This window comes from Clupea harengus, chromosome 12 (assembly GCF_900700415.2).
Source record: "Clupea harengus chromosome 12, Ch_v2.0.2, whole genome shotgun sequence".
Taxonomy (NCBI): Eukaryota; Metazoa; Chordata; class Actinopteri; order Clupeiformes; family Clupeidae; genus Clupea; species Clupea harengus.
Window position 1 is genome coordinate 3,516,141 of NC_045163.1, and position 17,466 is coordinate 3,533,606.

Genomic DNA, 17,466 nt, shown 5'->3' on the forward strand with positions numbered 1-17,466 from the left:
TCATATTAAAACCTAACTAATGCAGTGGGACTCCAAGAGGGCGGTCGTCCACACATAGGCCTACTGAATGACGGCTTTACAAAGAGCATCTACTTTCGCTATGTTTTACGTGTACACCTTGAACAAAGAGCGACCGACAAAATCATAAAAGAGAAACCGCCACTGTATCACACAAGCGAAAACGCAACAGTGCTGGCATTACCACCACAGGCTAACTGCACCTGATAACTGCAGGGATTGAAGGAGGGGGGTAGTGAATGCTTCCCCGTGGTTAGGTTTCTCTATGTGTGTGTGTGTGTGTATGTGTCTGAGTGTGTAAAAAGCCCATTTCTATTGATCACAGAGGGAGCGTTCCTCTCTGCAAGCAAATCCCCTCCACTTCGTTTTGCAGCAGTAAGGCTACTCCACGGCGGAACCGGACACCGAGCCTCCCCCGCTAGAGTTGATTTTTTAATTCCAGAAATAACCCAGCGCAAGGCCTCCCAGTATGTGGCCTGCATGCTTTGACACTCTGGACAACATCAAAGAGCCCATTAAATCATGCCCGCGTGTCAGCTGCATCAGCCGGCAGACACTAACGTTCTGTCAATGTTTGGGCACCGTTTCAGCGCAGTGGGTATGCCGCTGCCAGCCTAGTCAGCACCGCGTTACTGGGGAGTGGGGGGGCTGGGCGGGGGATGGGGGTAGATGTAGGTTAGGTGCAAGCACTTCAGAAGTTTAAAACAGCAAATTCCAACAATTTCATCCTCAGTTTTTTTTTTTTTTTTTTTTGTGCTAAAGGTTCAAAAAAATAATTTATTTTATGTTGACTCCATGCTTAAAAATGTATCAATCCCTGAAAGCAGTGTTTTTTATCATTCTTAATACGCATGATTATGTTTATGATCAGGAGGGAAAAAAACACATTGATTGGGAGAGAAATGAAAACTTGAAACTGATGTGAGTCTGGGATGGGGTGGATTGGCTTGCTGCATTTGAAAGAACTTAATTACAGATGGTGTTCTTCTCCCTCACATGAGAACCCAAACTTCCAAGTTGAAAAAAAACTAAAAAGTCTGTTCAGAAACAACCCCAGACAGATGATGCCCATGGCAAATATGGTGAAAAGCATACTCTTCATCCCTGATTTTTGCTTGACAAGTGGTTCAACTCAAATAATTACATGTCTGCATCAAATACTGACATGTGTTTCTTTCCATTTAAAAATTGGGCATTTTTTTTTTTTTCACCTGCATTCAGACAATTGGCAATGACAGAACAGGGACAGAACAAAATCTGAACAATAAATAGGAAAATACTGTTCTGCCAAAAACAAATTAGGATACAGTGGAACAAGGCTGTACTCGAACACTTCACTCTATATGAAATGCTCTTCAAAGATGCAGCCTCCATCTTTCCCTGTCTTTACTGTACACTTCATACAAAGAAACCCACTTGAGTGCTTCTTTATCTGTCTTCTCCTTTCTTCTAGCAAAACATCAAATCAACTAACCCATTCACCCAAGGAAAGCTCCACCAAAGCCCAGATATGAGCCTTCCTCACACAGCGGCGATAAGTTTCCAAGCATCAATGTCCATCATCTGGTTTCCATGGTGGTGGCGTCCATGCTCAAAACCCCCCACCCTCAAGTCCAAATGGCTGGGGCACTCAAGGTCCCCTGGTTGCCTCCGTGTTCCCACTGGTAAGAGTCTTCCAATGAGACAGTTCAGGCTGTCAGGCTGTTCTCAGACAGAGTCAATCTGTGACCTGAGGCAGTCCACACCACATCCATTTTTCTCCACATTAGACCCATGAGCAAGTTGATTCATGTGGGTGTGTGTTTATGTTGGGGGGGGGGGGGGGGGGGGGGGGATATTTTTTGTGTGTTAGCTGGGAAAGGGAGACACAGTAAAAAAAAAAAGACATTGTTGGACAATTAGAAACACTGAAGTGTCAAAAACACTTTTGGCATCTTACTGTAACTGCAACTCTTGAGAGAGAAAAACAAAAGAGGCCCGTCTCATGGATTACAGCCGACTGACGCGAGTCACGGACGGAAAGATAGTCAAAGAGAGAGACAGCAACGAAAAGAACAAAGAGAGAGAGAGATATGAGTAAAAACTGGTTTGAAAAAGTGCTCCTTTGAGTGGCCCTCTCCGCAGGTGTGTGTGTGTGTGTGTGTGTGTATGTGTGTGTGTGCTTCTCGGTCGGAGGCTATAACGAGGCAAGGGCAGCCAGGAGGAGCAGGGCTGTGGCCAGCAGCAGAGCAGGGGTCCTGCAGCAGGGGCTGGCGTTCACGTCCCCTCTGGAAGGTTCCGCTGACTCATGACTCGTGTCATCTGAGGGGACAGGAAAGGAGCAGAGTGTCACTTGTGTCATGGCCGACATCAGGTGTCTTTCCCAACCACTAATTAAGCTTCTCAGAGCCAAGTGAGAAAAAAGGGCCTTGGATCTAATAGCAGCAAGACACCTGCACCACACAGCTCATTACATTTACCAAAATGAAAACCTAAGTAATTCATTAAAAAAAATCAAATAATCAAAATCAGTAAATGCACCGGCATGTTGAATATATTTGCAAACAGGGAACAAAATGAACTTTTTGGCCAACCAGTTAAAGTGGGTGGTAGATAATTAAAGTTACCGGCCAGGCATATTTTTTACCAGCCAAAATTAAACTATTAAACTCATTTGAATTCTTGTTCCTTGCAACCGCTCTACAACCACTGCAGTGCCATGCACTGAATACTTCAGCCATTCCCGTGGCTTACCAGAATCCATTGTGAGCCACCTCACATTGAATGTTCTCACCCACCCCCCCTTAGCAGTAGTAGCTGTAGCAAGGTTAACTGAGGTAATGCTGGTTGCCTGTGGTTCGATAACATCAGTGGTAGCTGTAGAAGTTCTCTGAATTTTGGAAGGAGGCGCCACTCCAGGTATATATCTTAAAACTCGAACGTTCAGTAACCGAATTGTGTAGCTAGTGTTATGCTCTGTGTGTCTCCCCTCTCCCTGTTGTATAGATATGGCAAGCCATTTTAAAATGATCAGACTGAAGAGACAGACAAGCAAAATATTTTTTGAAGATGAACAGCGACCGTATTCTACACAACAGAGTGGCAGTAACTGCCATCATTCACCTGCCAACACAAAATTTTACACGCCATTGGCACTTGGCACTATGTGCTAATTCTGTTCCCTGTTTACATACAAATACAGCTTTAGGTTATTCACACACAAAACAGCTACCCACACACTGTCAGAAGCTAAGAGTCTTTTACAGAGAAAGAGTGAAAGAATAGGGGGTGTCCCATACAAACCTCGTGGCTCTATAGAATTATCCACTTTGTCATTGACGTCAAACACTTGATCATGAACAGTGATAGTTTTCACACAGTTGTCTGTAAAAGACACAGAAGAGCTTTGTTAGTTCTGTTAGTAATGGCAACCAAACATTGTGCCCAGCAGGAAATAAAACTCCAATTACCTCTACATTAGATGATTACATCACATAACATGCACATGATTTAAATGTATAAACCTGGCCTCTATATAAAAGCCCCTGCTAGTGCTAAAATAACATATCCTAAATGAAAAGATATCATCTTGTTATGTTACCAATAAAGTTGCACAATATCCTTGCAATCTGGCGCTCTGGAGAGGATCAACAACTAAACTCAACAAGAGTTTTCACACCGCAGCAGGGCGGCCCATCTACTCAGGCCTTCAGGCTAGCGCAGGGAACAAAGCCCAAAAAAAACACAGAAAGAGAGGCCGCAAACACAGAAAGAGAGGCCGCAAACACAAAAACAAAAGGCAAAACAAAGCAAGAACCTTGATGATGCTCTCTTCCGTAGTAAAAACAAGCACACAGTTAGAGGGCCCAAAGAGATGAAAAAAAAAAAAAAACTTGAGATGAAAACAACAAAATAGATGTTCCCCTCATGATTTAAACATAATTTACACCGTGTGCAAAAACACTCTCTTTTTTTTTCATAATGTCCCTGAAAAGCTGCACCACCTCTAATGCACTTCTAAGTCTATCACACATCCTGAGCATGCATTAAGTCAGTCAGTCAGTGTGCCAAGGGCAGTTTGTGCCCATCCGGTGCCAGGGTTCCAGTGAGGGCATGAGGGGACTTACTGGCTGGTCTGACGAAAACCTTCAGCCTCAGGCAGCTCCGTCTCCCGTTCTCCGCGATGGTGGAGGCTGAAACACACACAGTTAAGAGACATGTTTACTATTAAGAGCAGGCAATCCACACCAGATGTTTCTCCCCTCCTCCTCGCCCTGTTCTCTCAGCACTCACCCCATGACCCTTACACACATGAAAAAAAAAACCAAGGTAATTTCTCACACCAAAACACTGAAGAGTTGAGGAGCACAATTTGTCCTCCTTTGCAAGACAAGACAAATGTTCTTATCACTGTTGTGTTTAAAGAAAATAGCAACAGCAACCCTGGGAGGACAGAAACGGATGTGATGTTGCCGGCTGGGAATATGCAGTAACAGCTATGACACATATCTTATCCTTTTACTGAGGGGGAAAAAGAAGTCATGTGCATCACAGTGTGTGTGGCCAAAAAGAAAATGTTGAGAATGTTCTGTAAGCGTTTTCTTTGGCTTTTATGAAACTGATCCACCTTGTTGCTCTTTCTTTTTTGTCTTTTTTTGTTGGTAATAACACCTAATTACCAGATTTCAATCTTTACTTGAGCACATCCTGTAGGAACCTGCCCTGTAAGACTACCCCAGCGTGGCACATCCTTGTCTGGGCACATTGTGTAAAAACACACAATCAGGCTCTGCCACCTTCCCCCCCTCTCCTGGAGAACAAACACACACTTGGCCCCTCACAGTGTGAGATGTTCTGGCTCGCTGTCACGTTCCCCCCCGGGCTGTACCCTCCCCCCCCTCCCCGCCCGACCCAACTCAATTTGTTCCCTTCATAATGGCGAGCTCATTCAAGTCTTAAGGAAAAAAAAGTGCACCGATGGCTGCTCTCCCCGCGGGCTCACCTTTACACGTCTCGTAACACGATCCGCCGTTGGGCGCGGAGGGCGCGGAGATGAGAGGAGCGACTCGAGCGGAGGGGCCAGGGGCCGTGACTCTGGTGGATCGCTCGGCAGGAGAGAGAGCGATTGAATAATGAGGAGAGGAGAGCACTTCACAAAGCCAACCAGCGCCACCACACACAAACCCCCCACCCCAGCTCTCTATTCTATGAGTGCATCAGCCGTGCCAACACCGCTGAATCATTTTAAAGGCACTGTCTGTCTACTGTGGGAATTCACAGCGCGCCCAGTCTGTTTGTACAAGAGTCCCAGCATGTTAACAAGCCTGGCATTTTTTCCTTTGAGCTTGCAACAAATAACAGACCTCTCCTTTTTTTCGCGGGGTCTGTTCCTCGATTGAAATAACATGAAGGACAACCTGGCATGCCTGCTTTGATGGTGAACAAGCATCTCTGTCTGAAAAAAAAACTCCGAGCATTTATTGGCTTGGGGTGACCTCGGCACCTGCTCCTTGAAATGTGATTGGCCATGAGAGGCATTGGCACCTGCCTCTCAGACTTCAACTGGCCACGACCCACCGCCACACCTGCTCCTGAACTTTCAATCGGCTCCAAATAGCTTCACCACCTGCAACCGGCACCTCCGTGTGCCTGCAACCCAAACCAACACCTGGTGCTCATAAAAGTGGCTGCCGAAGACCTGCCCTGACTCTGGCTGGCACTCAGAGCACAGACACCATCCTTAGAGTCCTTGTGCACAGAGCTCCAGCCTGACTGGGGATAGGAGATAAATATCGCAATCTGAGGAGCCAGACTTCTGCTTCTACATGAAGCTTGAGTCATAAACAGGTCTGTAGGTGGGCACGAAGGAAATATAATACCAATGCCACAAAACACACACAGAACATAACCTTTCCTCTCCCTCTGTGTGTGTTTGTGTGTGTGTGTGTGTGAGTCCATAATGAACTATATGTTCTGACTCCCCTGGTTCCCTGCTGTGTGCGGTCTGTGTTGATCTCTGCAATGTCTCCGTCTCCCGAGCCCACAGCTGCAGGGGATGGGTTGAATCAGAGGGCTCATGTGCTGTCTGCTCTGACATACCGGGGCTTTTCGCGCACCCTTAATCACATCCCCACAAGCATATTTACTTTGATTTGGGCAAAATTGCTTTTGTCTCATTCCAGCAGTCTGGCCTGCTCCAGGGGCCGGTCCCCCCACCCCCCCACCCCGTCGCTTGATTGGAAACATCACATGAGAGGGTCACCTGGCCTGGGGGGCCACCGTGAGCCTCGCTTGTGTCGGTGTGTGAGCGATGTCTGTGTGCTTGCTGTGTGTGGGGAGTCGGACTTGTGTGTTAAGTGTGTTAGGGATTTATTTTTGTGCTTGTGTGAGTGTGAGTGTGTGTGTGTGGGGGGGTATGTTTTCGCTTGTTTGCGTGTGAAGGCTGACGTGTGTGTGTGTGTGTGTGTGTTTGTGTGTGCACGCATGTGTTTGTCCTTTAGATTCTACCCTGTGTGTCGAATGTTTGTGTGAGCGTGTGCCCGTGTGTGTGTGTGTGCATGTCTTTACATGTGTCTGTTTGCAGTCGTGATTTAGTGTGTGTGTGTGTGTGTGTGTGTGTGTGTGTGTGTGTGTGTGTGTGTGTGTGTGCGTGTGCGTGTGCGTGTGTACGTGTGCGTGTGTGTGTGTGTGTGTACGTGTGCGTGTATGGGAATCCATTTGTTTCAAAATTCTGAGCAACAATACCTGCTGGGCATTCTTCCTCTTCTGCGAGACCAAAAACAAGTAAGTGATTCCACAATAGAAAAAAAAGAAAAAAAGAAATGCTCTCCCATTTCAAAGCCCTCATCACAAAAAAATCCCACCAGAACAGCAAAAAGGGATTACCATTCTCGACTCGACAGTGCTAATTACTCCAGCGTCTCGTGAAGGGACAGTCACGTCAATCACCCGGAGGCCATTCTGACTTTGTCAGCGCGGATCGAGTAACTTACCTCACGCCAGGCTGCTGACAGACATGCAGGGTCAGACAGACGCTTCCAGCGCTAACTCTGGCCAGAGTTGCTCATTCTAGTCTGGCGCACACCGAGGGCTATTCCATGACCCCTCCCCACATGGCTGACACTAGATCCTGGTTAGTCCCCCCAACCCCCCCAGCACACACACTTCATCATCTCCAATGAAGTTCCCCCCCTTCGCCCCCATCTTGTAGACACCCAGGGGGTGGGAAAACCACAGACGCTGTAGTGCCCACGCCCGACTGAGAGAGAGGGGGGTGTAGTGGGGGGGGACTGGATGCCTGCTAACAGTGAGGTTATGAATGGGGAGTGCTGGATATAGACTGATTTCCCTGGTGTGTCTGGATAGGTGTTTTTGTCTTTGTTTTTTTGGGGGCATTTTCTTGCGCACCTCCAGTATACCTGATCCCCAGCGAAATTAAACAGGGGCCTGGTCAGGCGTGAAAAAGAGCTCTGTCTCGCTGGACTGCAGTGTCCTCTATGTTTCAGGAGTGTGTCCTCTAATTAGACGGCGAGGGAATGTCCCCGCGATCTGTGTCATTACTATGACAGGAGTCCTGGCTTCAGAAGGGCGGCTCAGGCTTTTGAACTGGGCTTATGTGAGATGGTGTGCAATGCCACTGGGGGCCTCTTAGGGTACAAGACTAGACAGATGACAAACCGCCACCGAAATTGGATTTCTATCCTCCGAGATTAAAATCAGACTTCCATGTTGAGCCCAGTTGGGGTAAAAACATGACGCCTTTAAACCCTTTCAGATCCAGGGTTCAACTGCATGTGTCGCCTCATATTGACCTTTGGCCGAGCGCTGTCGCCCAACTGATCCCCCATCCTGCCCTTCCCTCGCCGCTCGACCCCCTTCTCCCTACACAAGTGCAGGGGGCAGTCTGTACTGGGACTTAAAGCTGACCTGGTGTTGTCTATCATGTTGGGGTTAACAAAGACGCTCTTGTGCTCGCGATGAAGACGAGAATGAGACACCGCTGACAACCAAGAGCCGCTCACAGTCACAGAGAAACAGCCACTGCCGTTTCTTTCACATTTACATCCTCCATCAGCAGGGAGCCAGTAGTCTTAGGGAGATAAGAAGAAACATAGCCCCTCTGTCTGACCTTTGGCTATCCCAAACTCTGGAAAGTCATAATTCATGGGGATATGTTTGTGCTGCACATAGGCCAGTTTCCTTCAAGTATGCACTGTCCAAACTAGTCTGGGGGGCAGCAAAGCTACTGAATAAAAACCACCCAAAGGGCATATCAGGGACTGACAAGGAAGTATGCTATCTATGGTTAAAGAGAGAAGGCAGAAACTTCAGAAAGAATCCAGTGTTTTTTCTTGTTGTGTGCTCTGAATCATAAGGATAACAGGGTAATGTAGTGCTCTCCAAATCAGTGGGAGTTCTGGTGCTGATATGAACTGCACACAGCTTATTCCATCTGCACTCCGCCAAAGGCAATATCCCTCCGGACCGCCAGTGAATGCCTTCTCTCAGACGGTGTGGTTGCACTCCGATTTCGTTTCTTAAGCGTTTGATTTCGGGTTGGATCATTTGTTGTTTCTCCTACGTTTCTTTTTTGTCCAGGGCCACGGCACTGGGGAGACAACAAGGCTCTTTTTGTTTTGTCGAGTCGGTTAGCGTTGAGTCATAAAAAAAAACGAGTCATTCAGGAAAAAGCCAGGGGTGGTATGAGTCCTCCCATTTACTGTAAAATCCCTCACATTAGCCAGAGGCTAATCTCCTCAAGGAAGTCTAACCTGACAGCTGACGCACAAACCTCAGAGCCCTGAGCCGTGCGCTGGAACATCTAGAAAGGCTGGGAGTTACACAAGATAGCTGCTGAGAGGATCTTAATGTAACAAACTCTAGATTATTCTTTATCTATACAGTTCCAAACTTTGGGAGCTATACTTTTTGTCATAGCATTCTGACGGTGTGGGAAGACCCCAGTTTTGACTATCACGTGCACACACACACACACACACACACACACACACACACACACACACACACACACACACACACACACACACACACACACACACACACACACCCACATGCCAGCGCTCCATGTCTCCGGTACATGTGCACATGGAAGAACTCATCTCAGATGGTCGGGCCGCTCCTGTGTCCTATTTAGTCTTCCTTGCAGGCTCCCGGTGGGGATCTGACTCCAGTTGTAAAAACACGACTTTGGATGCTTGTTTTTCGGAGCCCTCTCACAGGCCGGAGTAAGCTGAGACCGGGGCTCCGCAACAAAGCTTTCTTCAGAGGGAAACCGCGAGAGGCAAGATGTTTTTCCCTAAAGTTAATGTTTTCGTTCAAGTCTGTTTGCCAAGACTCCTGAAAAACAAAGTCGCAGTTTTGACCGCGGGAGGGTGGAGGCGGGAGGCTTTTCGGTATTCCACGCTCGGAATCGACGGCTCGGTCCTGAAAGCTGACCGTTAAATTTAAGAGCAAGTGGTGTGATCACCTGCCAGAATGGCGTCATGCAAATATAACTATTTTATATCATTATAGTTGGCCAGATATAAAAAAAAATCTTAAATTCCCTTAAAGATTATTTGTGTCGGTAATGTTTGGCACACAAACATCTAATTGAACTGCATGTTTCCTTGAAAGACACATGATCACAAATAGTATCAGAATGTATCATCAATAGTATCAAGAGTATAAATATATACCCACAGATACATTGAAATGAGGCAGACATGCACACAAGACAGTGATCTGATACTTCTCAAACAGGTCATTGTACACCAGCATAACAACCAACACCTACCCACAAACACACACACACACACACACACACACACACACACACACACACACACACACACACACACACACACACACACACACACACACACACACACACACACACACACATATACTCACAGATATAGTAGTACTCGCGACCAGGCCTGAATTCGAATCCCAGTGAGAAGGGTGTGAAGAGCTGGAACTTCTCTGAGAACTTCAGCGGGCCGTTGGGCGAGATGGGCCGGTTGCACTCCCAGCGCTTGAAGCCCTTGGCGGTGTGGTCGCAGGTGCTGTAGCCGTCATAGTTCACCATGTAGAGCACGTAGCGCTCGGTGCGCTCATCCGGCACCGATTCCATGTAGTGGGGACAGTAGACGTCCAGATAGTCATTGATGCACACGTCAATGTGATAGTCACCCCGGTAGAACCTGCCATTGGGAGAGAGAGCGAGAGGGAGAGAGAGAGAGTCAATTATTTATCTGAATCAGATTCTGAATCAGGCAAGAAGAAAGATAAGAGAGAGCGAATGACAGAGAAATATAAACACAGGCTTGGACAGATAATAGAGGGGGTGGCTGTCGAGAGAGCGGCAGTGAGGGAACGTTTTAAAGAGGAGGAAGGACAGACAGAAGACAGGCATGGAGAAGACAACGAGGGAAGAGTGAGATGCCGCAGCACACAGTCTGTCAGTCAGCGCTCTGGCAGGAGGCCAGCTCCTCTGCTCAGGAATAACACACACATACAAGCCAGTCTAATCCCATATTTGTTGTGAGATCAATGGGGGGAACTCACACTCACACTCACATCTCGCACACAAGCTGTTAAACCCTCCAGGAGAATGACATTTTCATCAGACTTTGGAGACAACAAAAAGATGAATGAGTATCAAAACGACAACGTGGCCAAATTCATTTTTCTTTTTTTTGGGGGGGGGGGGGGGGGGGGGGGTTGAAAGCCCAACACACACACAGGCGTTGCCAGAAGAATCCCACACTAACAGATTTACATCTTGTTTATGGTAAGATGAGAGGACCTCCAGGGGCTTTGGCGGAGTTGCATGTCAGCGAGATATGCACGGCATTCCCTCGCAGGAAGCCGTTTAGGGGGAAAAAAGAAACAACAACATATACTCTCGACGGCTCCATATAAGGTTGCATTGAGACAGCTTTCCGCAAGGAGTCAGACGGGCCCAGGTTCAACCGCTGAGCGAGCTGACCGCTCTCCTGTAGCCTGAGCAGCTCATAGACTACCTCTGACAGGCGGCTGTGGTTTTCACTGAAGCACAGATCAGAGTCGCTGACGCACAAGTTCGACATCAGAGACCGTCAGGATCACAGGGAGTGGGTCTTGATGTGTGGCAATGTGTTTTGTGGTGTGTGGGTGGGTTATTTATGGGGGGGGGGGATGAGTACAGCATTATGTGTGTGTGTGTGAGTATACATATGTGTGTGTGTGTGTGTGTGTGGTGTGAAAAGCAATTGGGTAATGTGTATTTATGTTTGTGTCCGTTTTTGGTGAGCAACGCATCTGTCTATGTTTGAGTTTCTGTGCTGTGTCTGTGTGAGAGAGGCCTGTGTATGGATGGCCTGTGGCTGAGGTCTGTGCATGAATGAGGTAATGTATCATACATATGCTCACACATGCTGTGACACTGGGGGAAAATATGGCTATATGTGCATAAACCGCACATATGAGATTGTGCTCCCAGTGGAAAGGATGTGGGGTGTGATGTATGTGTGGATATTGGTTTGAAAGAGAGAGAGAGAGAGAGAGAGAGAGAGAGAGAGAGAGAGAGAGAGTGAGTTTGTCTCTGTGTGTGTCTGTGTGTGTGAGACATTACTCCTTACATGGATGTGGCTGTGTGGTGTTAGAAATGTGCCATGTGTGTATCTGTGTAAATACCATTTATTTACACTCAACCCTTTTCTTCTCCCTCTGGGGATGTGTTTTTTATCCATATGATGTGATATATACGTTTGTGTTAGTGTGTGTGTGTGTGTGTGTGTGTGTTCAAGCAGGCAGCGCAGGCAAACCTTCCTCCCCCTCCCTGAGCACACTGACATGCGTGCACTGCATGTAACACGTGCGGCCATCTCCGCATACAAATTCCCCACCCGGAGGTGAGCGGCCGTGTTACGGGAGGCCGAGAGGGAGCTCCATGAGTCTCTGACCCCAGCGGTGGAGCGCTGCCAGCGGACGCCCCGGCCTCAGGGTCTCCCCGCCGCCGGGGCTAGCGGAGCTCTGGAGGTCGGAGGGGGCCGAGCGCGGCAGCACAGCTGCTCCTGCCGACACAAAGGGCTCCTCTCAGGCCGGATAATAGCGGGGCCCTGCCCGGTGCGAGGGATGAGATCATGAGGTATCGGATTCTCCTTCTGTGGATTCCCAGTGTGCCGTGCCGATCGTTCGTATGTACCACAGGGTTTTCTCTTGGACGACCGACAGTGGTGAGCCGCTGCGTGTCTCTCTGTGGAAGTGTCTCGGTCCGTGAGAGTGTGTTTGCGTGTGTCGGTGTGTGTCAGTGTGTGCTCAGACGAGAAAGAGGTTGCATGTTTGTGTGTGCAACCTGATCCCAAAGGCACATCCATTGTTGTCTGCAGTGGCGAGCAGAAGACAGATGAAATAACCACCTCACATCCAGCTCCAGGCCATGCATATACATGAGAGGGCGAGAGGACATGTCTTCCACGAGAGCTAAACGGTTACTCTACCCTGGAAAACAAATAGCTACGCTGATTTTGGGGCTGTGTACAGAATACATTTGCTAGAAAATGGCTTGACTCTACTCAACCATCTTGACATGCCAACACTACATGTTCATTATGGTAAACCATATCAGTTCTCTAGACATTCCACCATATGATTGCTCTATGGATCATCATGAAATTGACTTAATGAACTGGCTGCAGCATATATGCATACATCAGAATCATGGCAGTGAACGTGATAATAGACATGCACCATGTTCTTTCTTTATAGCCTGCTTGCATGAGGGGTTGGCTGGAAGATGGCACTTAGCTCATTCCAAGCAGCTAGTAGCACAACAAGAGGGTAGAGGTCCTTCATTCTGAAGCTAATAGCGCAGAGTGGGTCAGTGCGGTTTTCTCAGTGACAACATTAGAGTTTTACGTTTCCCCTACTCTCTCTCGTGGAGTGGTTTTGCCCTGGGCGAATAAAGACACTCACAAAAGTACACACAAGAGCGCACGCACAGTACAAGCACAAGCACGTTACGCAATATCGCCTGCACTGGTTTGTGTCTGTGCACTCGAGTGATGTTTACACGTCTGTGTTGCCACGTGTCTATCTTTTGTGTGTTGTAGTTTAGTATGTGTATCTGTGCGCGGTATGTGCGGTATGTCTTTGTGTGTGTGCATGTTTGTCCATGCTCTTTGTGAAGCCTCTCCCAGGCTTGGGCACCTGTGTGGGACCTCTACAGTGAGTCATCATCAGCTGCTCCTCTCCTCCCATCTCAACACAGGGCTCTCTCCTGAAGTCACACGGCCACACACACGGCCACAGCACAGCGCAGCGCAGCACCATTCACCTGCCAGCTGTCAAACCGGTTAACCAGGATTTTCACAATCCATCCACCTCCACCCCCCCACCCCCAAACTCTTCCATTTAATGTCCCTGTTCTGGGAGATATCGACTGACATTTCTTTTCTCCAAGACACAGAAAATGAAGGGGGGATTTGTGTCAAAGTGTCTCCAGAGGAAAGACAAATAAAGAGAGAGAGAGAGAAAGGGAAAAAAGTGTGAGGATTAGCTTGACCCCGCGTTGGCCGCTGGCAGGCCTACTGTGGGTGAGACGCGGGCACAATCAAAGCCTCGCCAAACGTTAATCCCCTGCTCCTGTTCTGCCACCTTACCCTCTCCGGCTCAGTGCGGAGCGGCCTGGCTCCAGCTCGACGGCTCGACGGCTCGACGGCTCGACGGCCCTGCCCCGGTGGGCCAGGAGATGACCAGTCAGCCGTTGGCTTGTTAATGACTTTCTTAAAAAAAAAAAAACGACAGCTTAGCGAGGGGGGAAAAAAAGGGAGATTTGCACAAAAGGTCCTCACTAGGACTGAATCGACAAGAAAACGTTGGCGGGGGTGTTGGGGGGGGGGGGGGATGAATGCATCGTCATCCTCCACTTCAGGGACCCTTTTGCACTAACTACTTCATTTGCCCGCTCAGGCACTCGCTGACTCCTTTCATTAATTGGCCCCGAAAAACAGCCAGCCCCGGGTCAATAATCCCCACCGTCGCAATCCCATCGCAGCCGGGTGGTGAGGAGGAAGAGAGAGAGAGAGAGAGAGAGAGAGATAGAGAGAGGGAGAGATGGAGAGAGGGAGAGAGAAGTTCAATGAGTGCGTTTATCACACCCACTTAGACAAACACACAGTGCAAGGCTGGAGCAAGGACAAACCTTTTTTAACAAAAGCATTCCTACATAACGCTAATCCTCTTTCACCCTTTCACCTCCTACAAGAAATGAGTGGAGGTGATGACTGGGGCACCAGCAGAGAGAGAGGGGGGGGGGGGAGAGAGAGATGGGGGGTAGAGTGGGAGAGGGGTAGAGAGAGGGGGGGGGGGTTAAGAGTGGGAATGCTCTCCTGGTGTTCGCTTTAGCCCCCTGTTTTGCTCTGGGTCGTGACAAGGTCAGATTCCTGGGATTTAACAATGGCTTGAAAAATGAACGAGACACTTAAGTCCTGAATTATGTGGAGAGCACTGACCTGCATGACAATGTATCTCTCTTTTTTACTCTTTTGTTCCCCCTTTCTTCTCCCTCTCCTCCCACTGTTTGATTAAAATATGGTGACGTTAAACAAATGACTATAGGATCAGGCAAACACAAAGAAACCAGATGCGAGAGCAAATAAAGAGCCCTAACCCTAACCCTCTTTTCTCTGAAAACAGTGGAATCAGTGAGCAGTAAGTTAGAGACACCCTTCTTTATTCTCTTTGCTAATCACTGTAATGATTTGGCCTATGAGAAAGTGGCCCATTGTGGCTACTGGAGCTTGGTGAAACAGGCCACACACCCGCTCTCTTCTATTTGTTTGTGTGTGTGTGTGTGTGTGTGTGTGTGTGTATGTGTACATTTGCCCCTAAAACACACACTCTCTCACTCAACCTCACACACAAACACGCATGATCGCTCACACCTAAACGCACACAAACACACTTGCACGGGCACACAAATGCCCACACACACACACAAACACACGCATGCACACACATACACACAAGAACTCACACATATGATCACATATACACACACACACACACACATAAACAAACACACATGCGCCCACACACAAACCAAACACTTCCACCTGCTAGTGCTGATTTCGCCTCTCCTCTAGAGGGAGCTCTTTAGATAATTACCAGCCCCATCACCCACCTCTCCCCCCAGGGAGGAGGCCCAGGTCAGGTGTTACCCTGTGGCCCCGCTGGCCTGGTCTGGCCTGTTAGCGGCTAGCGCAGATGGACGAGCTCCTGCTCATGTTTCAGCTCTCCGGGCTGCGCCGCAGGAGCCCGGGCACAGCACCACTGGCCCATCATTCATGGCGGAAATGAGCGGAACATCCTGCTCAGGCCGCAGGTATCATTAATTCGCCTGTCCAGGAGGACGCTTGCCCTGAAGCATTACCATCACACAAACGGCGGCGGTGGAGGTGGTGGTGGTGTGCCAAAAGCAGGATGGCCTGGCAGGAGCCTCTAACGGAGGGGCGGGGGTGGGGGGGGATTACATTAGAAGACAAAATTCGACTTGGGCCCATTTCTCTTCTTGGGCTTCCCATAGATTAGGCCCCATTGTCAGAGGTTCTTTTTTCGTGTTCAAATAACAAGTTGATGTATGGACCCTTATATTAAAAACACATTTTTTGCGTCTCAGAAGAGATGCCTTATGTTCACATAGACCGCAGATGTAATGTTTTTAGCAGAGAGGTTTCAAGAAAAAAGGGGCCTTGGAGGAAGTTAGAGGAGGAGCAGGAGGGAGAGAGAAAGAAAGACAGAGAGAGAGAGAGAGAGAGAGAGTGAGAGAGAGAGAGAGAGAGAGACGCTCCCTCTGAAACACAGCCCATCTGTGAGCATGCATGTGTGAATAAGTGGGTGAGAGCGGTGCACATGTGGACAAGTATGAGCGATTCACACTTGTCCTACACGGACGACACATGGAAAGTATTCACGGTGGCACAGGTTAATCCACCCACTCTGTGCTGGACCGATTAGCAGAGAGAGAGAGAGAAAGCGAGAGAGAGAGAAAGCGAGGGAGAGAGAGAAAGAGAGAGGGAGGGAGGGCAGAAGAGGGAGGAGCAGAATGGTGGGGACTGTCACTCATCACCCCACACCCAGCAGGCTTCTGTCACTCACTCAGCGGTTAACCCCCCCTGGGGGCCGACAACCAATAACATAAAACCCCCTCGCCCCCGACAACTGACCTTCAGACACGTTGCCATGGTACTGGCTCATGATGCTACGCTCGCCTTGCTTTTATCGAACACACACAGACTCTGTCTCATAGAAACACACACACACACACACACACACACACACACACACACACACACACATAAACAAACAACCCCCAAACACACACACACACAACAAACAGAGAAGAAATGTCCTCAATGCCCTGCATTTAAATCTTCGTTACCTTAAGTGCCAAGCCATTGTTTGCATGTCAAATAAATCTATAGATATTAATCTGGAACCATGAGTGATCAGTCCGTACATCCATGGAATGCATTAGAGCAGGGCTCAGGGAGTAGCAAAGCCAGTGAGGTCAGACTCGAAGGTCAGGGGTCACGGATGGCCCATTATTAATGAACCTTTCTGTATTCAGAACGAGGGGACGGCAGCAACCTGGGGTCATCTGTCTTCTGGAAGCTTCTGTGAGGGTCACGCACCGCACAAGCGGCAGGAAGTGTGCTCAACGCCTTTGCGCGCAGATAAATCGCCCGATGGACAAACAGGGACAAATGATACCCCTTCTCCAGGAAGGGGAAAACAAACAAGTTTCAGAGCCAGCGGTGCCAGCGTAAGCTGGGACAGAACATCCTAGAAGGAAGCATCCTGGTCCTCCTGTGTCTGAGTAAATACAGTCCCACTCCCCCCCAACAGTCCTCCCTGTCAAACCAAGGGAGAGAGACAGATATGACCTCTCCCACCGGGGCCATTCGGACGCCCTCACCACGGCCCGCTACCCCCCCGTTGTCCCCCGGATCGTTTTACCCCCGCCTAGGGGTAAACGCTATTCCACTGAGAATCGCAACAACATTGAACCAATTAAAGTGAAGGAGCAGCAGTCAGGGGGAGAAACCACAAAGGGGCCTGGGTCCAATCAACGAGCCACGGTAATTGTCCGCAGCGCTCAACCAAACTGATTTACGGGTGAGTAGGAAAGGGCTAAAACACAACACGTTTGAGCTCGTGTCCTATTAAAGCTGTTGTGCGCGAACATTTATCTTTTCAAGTAACACTTAAACGTATAATGAGTGCAAAGTAGGGACAGATTTGGTGGAGGAAGAGGAGGAGACTAGTTGAAGGATTAGGGGATGTCCTCGTGCCTTTTCTGGCACAGCGATAAGACAGACAGCACGGAGGGAGAACTTGAGGGTAAGAGAGACAGAGATAGAGAGAGACAGGGGTGGTCCAACAGCATTGGCAAGGCCCGGCGTTTTTTTTCTTCCTGCCCTC

At 48.7% G+C, this 17,466-nt stretch overlaps 1 protein-coding gene across 2 annotated transcripts in view; it reads right to left on the reverse strand.

The window, feature by feature from the left end:
• Positions 1–1,850: 1,850 nt before the first annotated feature.
• The window catches only part of efna5a (ephrin-A5a), a 53,004-nt gene continuing 37,388 nt past the window's right edge, over positions 1,851–17,466 (reverse strand). The window contains exons 2-5 of one of the 2 annotated variants that reach the window (XM_012816939.3): positions 9,910–10,202; positions 4,125–4,190; positions 3,301–3,381; positions 1,851–2,319 (exon numbers count right to left, since the gene is read on the reverse strand). In XM_012816939.3, coding sequence (XP_012672393.1) covers positions 2,195–2,319; positions 3,301–3,381; positions 4,125–4,190; positions 9,910–10,202 — 565 coding nt within the window. In that variant the 3' untranslated portion in view covers positions 1,851–2,194. The remainder of the gene's footprint in view (positions 2,320–3,300; positions 3,382–4,124; positions 4,191–9,909; positions 10,203–17,466) is intronic. The other variant, XM_012816946.3, reaches the window with a different exon arrangement.